Below are 10,516 nucleotides of genomic sequence, written 5' to 3' on the forward strand. Positions count from 1 at the left end.
TATATACATAGACCAGCCCTATACTTTTTAACACCTAGGAGAGACGCGTGATAGAGAGTCTGGTTGTCACACGTTTCTTTAATTTTGAGAGTTGAGGCCCCATCTCCTTATTTTGGATTCAGTGGGGTGAATGGGTGAAGGATGTTTGATCTGAAGGATTATAGGCCATTATTTTAATCCTATTGTTGAGAATTGTTTTAAAAGACCAATAATTTAAAATCCAAATGCAAAGCCTTCTAGTCCTTCGCACATACTTTTGGAAATTGTGCAAGAAAAGACGAATTTCCCAGGCTCCAAGAATCTAGAGGAGACTTGGACCTGTTCGAAATTGTTTTAAAAATTATTTTCTTATTTAAAAAAAAATTATTTTTTTAAGACTTGAAAACATGTCTCAATTTTTGATAAAAAAAAATAGTTTTCTAAAAAACCTATTTTAAAAATAAGTTGTTTTTAAAAACATACTTCAATTATTTTAAGCTATCTTCATTTGTTTTCTATTGGCTGAAGAAATTGTATAAATATAAAAAAATGGAGTGTTTTAAAAATGATTGAAAATGAAACATTACAAATAAAAGTTGCTTGAAAATGTAAAAAGCATATTAAAAATAATTCAAAATCTCAAAAAGAATTTTATATAAATCATTATAAAAATATTTTTAAAAATTATTTTAAAATATTATTTTTTGAGAAGTATTTTCAAAAACATATGCAAACAAGCCTTTCTTTCTTTGGCTTTGAGTTTTCCTTCACCCCTTGTGTTACTGAATATATCCATTTCCACCTTTGGTATACCGATTTCACTAGCTAATATTCCAATTTCCAGCTGATACATGACTGGAATTTTTATCTTCTAGATTTTGAAAACAAAAAAGACTACTCATAAGGAGAGGAATGTGTTGTTTTACTTCATGGGTTCTATTCCCTTGTTTCGGGGGTGGTGGGGTGTGCAAAGGAAAGGCGGCATTGAGGATTGGAGTAGCAATAATGAGCTTCAATCTCTCCATCCTCCACTCCAATTTCATAAAAATAGTGAGAAACACACGTTTACAAGAAAATCCTTTGCAGGAGAATGAACCGCAGGAACAGCACCCATTGCGCGGATCCATTCAAGCCCAAGAAAAATGTAGAAACATAAAAACAAGAGATACCTTTGTTATTTCTGCTTCTTCCTAACAATACAGAATACGTAAGTTCAGTAAAGCCCTTCACAAGAAATCCTATAGAGCCTATCAAGAAAGCAGCAGAAGAAACAGCTCGACATGAAAGAATGGTGGCCGCGGTGGTCATTATGATAATGATCCTCTCCAGTCAAATCTACAGCAACACAACTGCGGAAAAGAAATAAACGAGCGACTGAAAAATGATATAGAGATTACAAAAAATAATCAGGTGTTTTGCGTGTGGTATCAGGCTCAAGCTGCCTGGGTGCAGGATCAAACTGAAGAAAGTTCTGATCCATATTCTCCCCTATCTCAAGTATTGCAGCCAAATTTCCACACCGATAACAATAGTTAGGGGCACTGAATACTGTCACCACATTTTTTTCCTGCAAGATTTCAAGTAAATGAAATATGTAATTGCAGATTCTGATGAGACTCCAATGGAAACCCATTCCAAGCAACATCAACCATTTAAGTTTGGGTTCACATACCTGACACCAATTGTAACCTTCCATGACAAGTTGGTGAGCTCTAGCCACAAGACTGAGCCCGTTGGTGTGGTTAAACTGGGCAGCAATATCCTGCCCAAAGGTGTAGCCAGCACCCCGAGGAGAGATTCCCCATCCACAACGGTCATCTGGGTCAGACCAAAGGAGATCGCACATTGGTCCCTCATGAGGAACCTAACACCAAAATCAGTGGCATTAGAAGCATGAAAGAAGGCATTGCAATGTAAAATGAAGGATTGCCACATAATGGGACCACAAAATGCAGAGTAAATATGGAAGAATTGCCACATAATGAAGGATTGCAACTAAATGTTAAATAGTCAGGAATGACAATAGAACTGTAAAGGCACAGGTAATGGCAGCAAGTGTACCTCCTGTATACGGTCCAAGGCACGGATGTTGTCCAATGTATCAAGGGAGGGGGAAAGTCCACCATGCAAACAGAAGATCTACATAAACAAATCAAGGTTGGCAAAAATTAACATGGATTGAATCAAACACAAAAATACGCAAAATCAAGAGATCAGACCTGACTCTCAATAAGTGCCGTGAGGGGTAGGTAATCAAAGAGATCAGTAAAATGTTTCCAGACATTTGCATTTCCATATTTTCTTAAGCATTCATCATAAAATCCATATCTGAAAGAAAATAAGCAAACCAATAGGTTAACATAAATGAATGCTTGCAGTAATTATTGTCTACACGTGTGCCAACAAACACAAAATTGTGTTAAACATCATACAAATAAGTAATGGTCAAGATCTTAATCTTTTTCTGATCAACTGGAAAGAATTAAACCCAGAAATTAATGGAGAACAGAAGGAAAAGGTTTAACACTGTACCCAAGGGAAATATAATATAATATAATGCTGAGTGCATTTTTCCAATTTTTTTTTTTTTTTTTTTGGTTCTTAGCAAAAGGGCATTAATAATTAGGACGACACAATTCCTTGTCTTTCAATTAACAGAGAAATATGTTATCATTACTATGACCATTATTATTAAAAAAGATCTTACACTTGAGTTATTTGCCGACTCTCATGATTTCCTCTTAGAATTGTAATTCTATCTCTATAGCGAACCTTCAAGGCCACTAGAAGTGTGACAGTCTCCACAGAATAGTATCCACGATCTGCATTAACATAATAGCACTGTGGTAAAATGATGAGGGAACCTTCTTTTCCAAATGTATACAGAAGATGCTTATGTACAAGCTTACAACAATTCTCCCCATGCAAAATTCTTTAACCAGAACCTTTGGAGATTAAATCACGTAATTTTAAAAGTGAAACATAAACAGAAAATTACTGCTGTAACCGCCACCAAAAATCAGAATCCAGTTCTTCAATCAAATAATTTTAAAATTGAAATATAAACAGAAAATTGCTGCTGTAACTGGCAACAAAAATCAGAATCCAGTTCTTCATGTAAGATATACTGTCTAAAACTTCAATACTAAATTACTAATAAGCCTTCTCCAAGGTATAACCCTCCAGTTCGAGTTTTTGTGTGCAAATCCCCTCAGTCAACTCTTAAATCTTAAGTACCAATTGAGGTAACTCCTAGATTTCTTTAAATGCTCACTACTTCCATCAAGTAGTTGGGATAAGGCTTTATCGAATATGATTAAGAAGGAAAATTTCATGATTCTGAAGGGAGCCATTGAGGAAGAGAGGAGTCACCACAATACCTCATCAATATAGGACTAATAGGGTGTTTGGTACAACTTAATGCTTAATGCTTAAAGACTTAAGATGACTTTGAATGCTCATGACTTCCATGAAGTAGTTGGAATTAACTCTTTATCGAGTATAATTTAGAAGGAAGAATTTCATGATTTTGAATGTAGTCATTGAAGAAGAGAGGACTCAGAAGAGTCACCACAATAACTCATTAGTATAAGACTAAGAGGGTGTTTGGTAGAACTTAATACTTAATGCTTAAAGGCTTAGATGACTTTAGGTTAAATTATGCTTAAGTAATTATTTTAAGGTGGTTTAATAAAACCAACTTAATATTTTTTCCTAAACTATTAATCAACATATTTACTATCATTGATATTAAGTAATGAGGTTATGAAAGAGAAACAAAGGAGGAAAGAGCCACGCACAACTGAGATAAGGGATATTTAGGATTTAGAAAAAGTTAATTATTTTGACTTATTACTTTTAGGTTATTTTCAACTTTAAATTTTAATATTAAATTATTTTACAAAGCTTAGTTAAAATGCTTAATGACCTAAATCAAGTCATTAAGTTGCTTTTCCAAACACCTTCTAATTCTAGGTTGTTGTTATGAAACTTAGCAATTTTCTTAGAAACACAACAAAATAAAAAAGTAGCAATCATATGTTTGAATCTAGAAGATTATGAAAAATGAAGAGATGCTGAAACTGTTTGACAGAGGCATGTCAAGACAATACACTTTAGAGCAGTTTCAGTCTTCAGGGTGCATAACTTGGCTTAACAGGTTTGTGGTATTATACCCTGGGTCTGACAATCTTGCAGTCTTTCATGGCTATACACTCAATTTGTGGGCTCTTTTGAACAGCTATGAAGTAATCCTAGTGTAGAAAAAGAAGGGAAGTAGGATTCTGGAGTGAGAAAAAGGAGGCGGCAAGAAGGTTCTGGTATTTTGTCAAAATAGCTGGGAATAGAAGAAAATAAAGGACCAAAAAAAGGTCATTAACTGACCCTAATTTAGCAGATAGCTGGTGAATAAATATTAACCTGAAAAATAAATACACCAATGGCTGTTTCCTTAAAATCTACCAAGAACCAGGAATACAAAGCCCAAATAGAGCAAAACATGCACTTGAGTAAGGATGGGATAGGTTCTTTTCTTTTCCCCTCCCCTTTTTTGGGTAATTCCTTCCAACCTGCCCCTATTATGACAGGTTTAGGTAAAATTCTAAACATTATAGGTGCAGGTTTGGGGATGAAAAATTAAAAGAACTGAACGTTAATAAATATATGATTAGGATAACATGTTAAAATCAAAGTACAAATTAAATCAATGCAGTGGAACTAGTGCCTTTGAATTAGTCTTAGGGTAGGCAAGTTGTAACTTACAGAATCTATTGAAATAAAAATTCCATAAAGCAAGGTTTCATATCATGCAAATTAACTAACCATCCACATTGTTTCCTCTATTTTAAATTGCTTGATGTAGGTTGATGAAAATAGGTCATGGCCCTACCTGAATATTCAAGAGAGTTCTATTGAACTTGCCTAAATTCTCATGGGGAGTAGCCTCCAGTGTCACTCTCATCTAATTAAATCCATCAATTGTACACTATAATTAAGCACACCACCCCAGACATAAGGGATATAAAATCCATTAAGGCTCTGTTTCTGCAGCTTCTAAATTGCCAAAAAGATCTTTTTGACTATAGAATTACTTACTTATGTGTTTGGTTATACCCTAAAGCACTTTAAAGCATAAGAAGTTTGAGATTAACAACTTTTTTCAATAAAGTTAGAGATCGATTGATTTTGGAAGAGCCTAGGAAGAGGCTTGAATTTTTATTTTTTTTTCGTTTTTAGATGTTAAATAGCAACCTTCTTTTTAGCTAGATCTTCTAAAAGCACTTCACTAGAAGTTTGCAGCTACACAGAACAGGTTCTAAGAGTAATACTCAACTTCATACATTATAGTTAGCAGTAACCACTATTTACACCATTAGAATGGATTCTACATTTAAAAAAAAAAAACAATGGTGTAAAACCAAGTGAACAAGTGATTTACTATTATCCGTACCAGCCTACTGCTAAAAATCTCCATTAAAATATATCAAGTTCCCTCACTCACGGCACATATCAGATGCATTAATCCCTACCCTTTTGATTTTTCACTCACTAATTTTCTCAAACCCATCTTTTGCTCCACATGACACCATAGATCACATGTATTCCCAGTTCAGAATGCTTAAGGGGAAAAGAGAGAGATTTGGGGAATGTGTTTTCCATTTTCCCAGAATGTGGTCAATTATAAAGAAACTGTATTACAATCTTTGTCTACCAGATTGATATTTATTAAGCAGCCATCTGTAGAAACAGGATTAGCTAACAGCTTTCTTTCTTCTTCCCATTCTTCTATTTTCTAATGTTTTGAAAAAATATTAGATCCTCTTGCCTCACTTCTCTTCTCTTACAATAGTATTCTAGTTTCTGTTTCTCTACATTAAGGGAACATCAGGACTTCACTCTGCAGAAAGCTTCAAGATTGATGCATCCTGGCGGGGCTACATGAGTTATGTATTCCAATGATTGAAAGAACTGCACTAAAGATAAAAATTTTCATATTGCCTCACTTGTTCAACATGTTTTAAGTTTCATATTCTGCTAGATTCAAACTTGTGATTATCTACTTATATATCTGCTACATTTCCATCAATCTTAGGAGTGCTACTCAAGCTCACTCACTCTTGGTAGCACTATATACTCTGTAGGAAGGGACTCTAGAAATGATAATGTAACACCAAGTATATATATCCTTTCTAGGATCTCCATTTATATATCCTAGGTTGCTATCACTCTTGAAACATATATTATCACCATCTTTTATATGGAGATTAATTCCAGAAATGGCCCTTCTTGTGACAACTGATTCACTGGCCAAACACCACGCAAACCACAATATATCCATCCAATTTCCAGGAGAGATGCAAAGTAATTTCCCCCTTTTTCTTCTCTTAATCCAAAATTCATAGTTGTTAGACGTGCGCCTAGGCCCAAGGCGCAACCACTCCCTAGTTAAAGGGCCCCTCTTATTAAGGTGTGTGCCTTATTAAAGAGGTGCACTTAGTCTACTTCCTCCCCCTCCCCAATCTTTAACACTTTATTCTTGAAATTTCTAACTCTATATCGAAATTGTAAAGGATTTCATTACTTTTTGTTGAATGCTTCATTTAAATATTTGGAATCTTAAATTTTTTTGTTGATTGGATAGGATTTTGGATCATGTGTTATAAATTTGATATGCATTTTAAATTTGCATTTTTCTTGGGCACACACATTGTTATGCGCATTGCACCTAAGCCTCATGAGACTTTTGTGCCTTAGGGCCTGGGGCCTTTTAAAACTATGGCAAAACTGGCGTAACACACTGCATTCCCTAAAGTATCCAATACAATGTAACTGATAGATGAGAATTTAAAAGGAAAAAAACAATAAAAACAAAAAAAACTGTAATAATTAATTACCCCAAATGCTAATCTGCCTAAAAATGGATAATAGAGAGATTCATTCATCTAATACTATTTACTGATAAGCATGCAAACATTTCTCAGAGATGCATTGGACAGCATTCAACCTACATGATCAATCCAAATCCAACCACAAAGTCCATTTGACTAGCTGCGGTTCAACACATCAAAGAAACAAAACCAAAACACTCAACCTCGACCAACTGTGACGAGAGAGAAGGATACACTTCCAAACATACAAAATATTTAAATCCTAATGATCAGACTATATAAAGCTCAAAAATCAAATATTCATAAGCACAAAATAAAAATGGAACTGACCTACGTAATCACCCATGAATAGGTAATTAGTATCAGGAGACTTTCCACCAATCCGAAACAGCTCGACGAGATCGTGAAACTGCCCATGGATGTCGCCGCACACTGTTACCGGACACTTCACCGGCTGCACATTCCACTCCTCCACGAGAACCGCCCTCGCCTGCTCACACAGCGCTCTCACCTCCGCCTCCGGCAAAGGCTTGCAGTCCATCAGGTGCTCGATCTGACGGTCCAGATCCGCTTGAGAAGGCATCTTTTCTGCTACCAATCAGCGACGCAGACAGATTCGCCGGCGAACGAGGAATCTAGCCGGAAAACAGATCAGTCGGATAGAATCGTCATCGATCAAACACCGACTAGGGTTTCAGGGAAGAAAAAAAAAAGTGAGAGGAAAGAGAAGGAAAAAGCGGTGTAAGTTTAGGCCCTGTTGGCTCACTTCTCAGAAGCAGCCATGAGGCATTTTCCTGCTCCGACCTCAAGTAGGAGATGAGAAAGTCCGTACAAAGAAATCAAGTAAATTATTAAGGAGATTAGGGAGCTTGCCTTCCTCCTTTTGCAAATAGTAATTGCCCCGTCTCATCTAATATATCGGGGTGAAATTTGTTAATTTCTTAAAGGGAAATTATAAATGCGTTCACTCAAACTTTCTATTGCATTCACCCTTTTAATGATATCTTGTAAGATATAAATATCCCCTAACAAAATCTCCAAACTACCCTTCAACACAAAAATAAAAATATTTCTCTCCTTTCTCTATTCTTCCTCTTCTAATCTCTTCGTAATCCTAACCAAATCTAATAAGAGAGTTGTGCTACTCACTAATTGGATAATCAAATAACCATATCCAATGATGTTACAACTCCACAAGTATAGATTTTATAATTATTTTTTCAACATTTTTATCACTATTTTTTAGGTTGGAAGAAAAAAGGAGTTACGGATATCATTCAAAGTTTCAAAACCAAACATTTTATATTTGTTTGACCTTCTACCTCCGAATAGTTTTAAGGGTGTTCGATCATATACTTAGACACTTTTTAAGGGTGTTCGACTATATATTTTAGCATACCCTTAAGGGTGTTTAGCTATATACCTACAAACATCTTTAAAATGTTTGATTATATAATGTTGGACATCTATAAAAGTGTTTGATTTTGTACAACTAAACAACAATTTTTTATTGAAAAAATTAATTGAATTAAAATTTTAATACAAGATGATGTGTCTATATTAGAAGCTCCAGTCATGAGAGATGAATGACTATATGCCCAATATGGGCCATATCGTAGCTTCTAAATATAATGTTATGCTTGTCCACATATCAATGCAACAATGCCCAATATTCCTGCCTCTTCTATCAACATTATTCTCTATACTTGAACAAAAAATTATATCAATTGGTTTTATTAATAACAATCATTTTCCGGAGGTAATATCATAAAGACTAATATACTTTATTTCCAATTCCTTAATCTTACTTAATGAAGTTATTTAGTGCACAAAATTGATTTGTGGGTTATGATACAACCTAGAGCCCCAATACCACCTATTGTGAGTGGTTGGTATAGGAGTCAATATTATTATGCTGAAGGTTGGGCGACTCCATATGTACTAGTCATTGTAATGTTTTGTGGTTTAATTTTTGGCAATGTTATCACACAAGATACTGTTGATTTGGACGCTAATTTATGATGTATTGTATTATTAATGTCGTGTGATAATGTAAGCAAGAAAGATACAAAGTATTTGATTGATGATATATGATCTATTGTATTGTTATTGTTGAATGATGATTTAGATGTTGATTTCATTTTGAATATTAATGGTAGTGTTTAGGTTACCGTTAAAAAAGTTGCAAGCATAGAAGGTTATCGTAATAAGAGCATATAATATGGAAAATGGTTGCAAAACAATCATAATGCACAAAATGACATTCATATCATTGTTGTGATATGGAAAAGAAAATTCCTAAGTAATGAAATGTTATCTAGTCCTCTAAGGAAATGGCTAGTCAACTCAATCAACTCCATCGTATCAAATAGACCATCTTTAACGAATTGCACAATAGATTACACATTATGAGGCTGGTCATGAGGCTCCTTCGAGACAGTAGAGGGGTTCATGATGCCATGACGTCTCCTAACTAATGCTATGAGCCTCATAAGTATAGATGTACCTTCCATAGCTATAAGTATAGTAAATTTAGTCAAATTAAACTATATTTAAAAAAAAAAATCCATCTTGTCTTACATTGAAGGACCGAATATAGTTGAGATGTCCAACATTGAAGGGTTGGACAACCAGAAAATGTCCAACATTGGAGGATAACCTCCTAGCAAATGCTATGAGCCTCATATGTATAGATGTACCTTCCATAGTTGTAAGTATAATAAATTTAGTCAAATTAAACCATATTAAAAATAAAAATAAAAATAAAAACCTTGATTTCTATCTTGTCTGGTATTGAAGGGTCAAATGTAGTTGAGATGTCCAGCATTTGAGGGTTAGACATAGTGAAAATGTCCAACATTGGAGGGTAGCCTTCTAGCAAATGCTATGAGCCTCATAAGTACGATAAATTTAGTCAAATTAAACTATATTGAAAAAAAAAACTTGATTTCTATCTTGTCTAGTATTGAAGGGTCGAATATAACGGAGATGTCCAACATAGGAGGGTAGCCTCCTAGCTAATGCTATGAGCCTCATATGTATAGATGTACCTTTCCATAGTTGTAAGTATAATAAATTTAGTAAAATTAAACTACATTTAAAAAAAAAAAAAAAAAAACTTGATTTATATCTTATCTGATGTTGAAGGGCTGAATATAGTTGAGATGTCCAGCATTGGAGGGTTGGACATAGCGAAAATGTCTAGCATTAGAGGGTCGAACATCTTAGCTATACTCGACTTTCTCGGACCAAATAGAGTTGAAATGTCTGACCAAATTTTTTTCCTCCTTTGAAATTGCAATTTTTCATAATTTCTTACTTTTAAATCACATCCATATTCTTCTTAATTGTTTTTCAACTATTTCTACAAGCTTTTTGTCAAAAATTATATATAAATAAACCTTAAAAGATTTTCATGTTTTGTGTTATATGGATTGAAACAAAATGTAAAAATAAATAAATAAATAAGCTATGGACATACCTACAATAGTTTTATAACATCAAATAAAATTCAAGCAAAATGAATTGTAAATAGAGTTTGTGGGTTGGAAGAAATAAATTCACAGAAAAAGGTGGAAGAAGATGAGTTTAGAGAGAGAATAATGAGAAAAATGTTTTGGGTATTTTTTAAATTATGAGGATGTAATAAT

The 10,516-nt window shown here is 34.2% G+C and overlaps 1 protein-coding gene across 1 annotated transcript; it reads right to left on the minus strand.

Annotated features, from left to right (window-relative positions):
- Positions 1–974: 974 nt before the first annotated feature.
- Positions 975–7,776, minus strand: LOC117931164 (serine/threonine-protein phosphatase PP2A catalytic subunit). The gene is made up of 6 exons (XM_034852066.1): positions 7,197–7,776; positions 2,687–2,801; positions 2,199–2,307; positions 2,041–2,118; positions 1,652–1,843; positions 975–1,546 (listed from the first exon to the last, which is right to left on the minus strand). The coding sequence occupies exons 1-6, from the start codon at positions 7,447–7,449 to the stop codon at positions 1,373–1,375; spliced, it is 921 nt and encodes a 306-aa protein (XP_034707957.1). The 5' UTR covers positions 7,450–7,776; the 3' UTR covers positions 975–1,372.
- Between the last annotated feature and the right edge of the window lie 2,740 nt (positions 7,777–10,516).

Source organism: Vitis riparia, chromosome 14, assembly GCF_004353265.1.
Source record: "Vitis riparia cultivar Riparia Gloire de Montpellier isolate 1030 chromosome 14, EGFV_Vit.rip_1.0, whole genome shotgun sequence".
Taxonomy (NCBI): Eukaryota; Viridiplantae; Streptophyta; class Magnoliopsida; order Vitales; family Vitaceae; genus Vitis; species Vitis riparia.

Coding starts and splice junctions, on each gene's coding strand:
- LOC117931164 (XM_034852066.1), bottom strand. CDS start 7,449: ATGCCTTCTCAAGCGGATCTGGACCGTCAGATCGAGCACCTGATGGAC. Junction 2,308..2,686: donor AGTCGGCAAATAACTCAAGT/GTAAGATCTTTT, acceptor ATTTTCTTTCAG/ATATGGATTTTATGATGAAT. Junction 1,547..1,651: donor AAGGTTACAATTGGTGTCAG/GTATGTGAACCC, acceptor GAAATCTTGCAG/GAAAAAAATGTGGTGACAGT.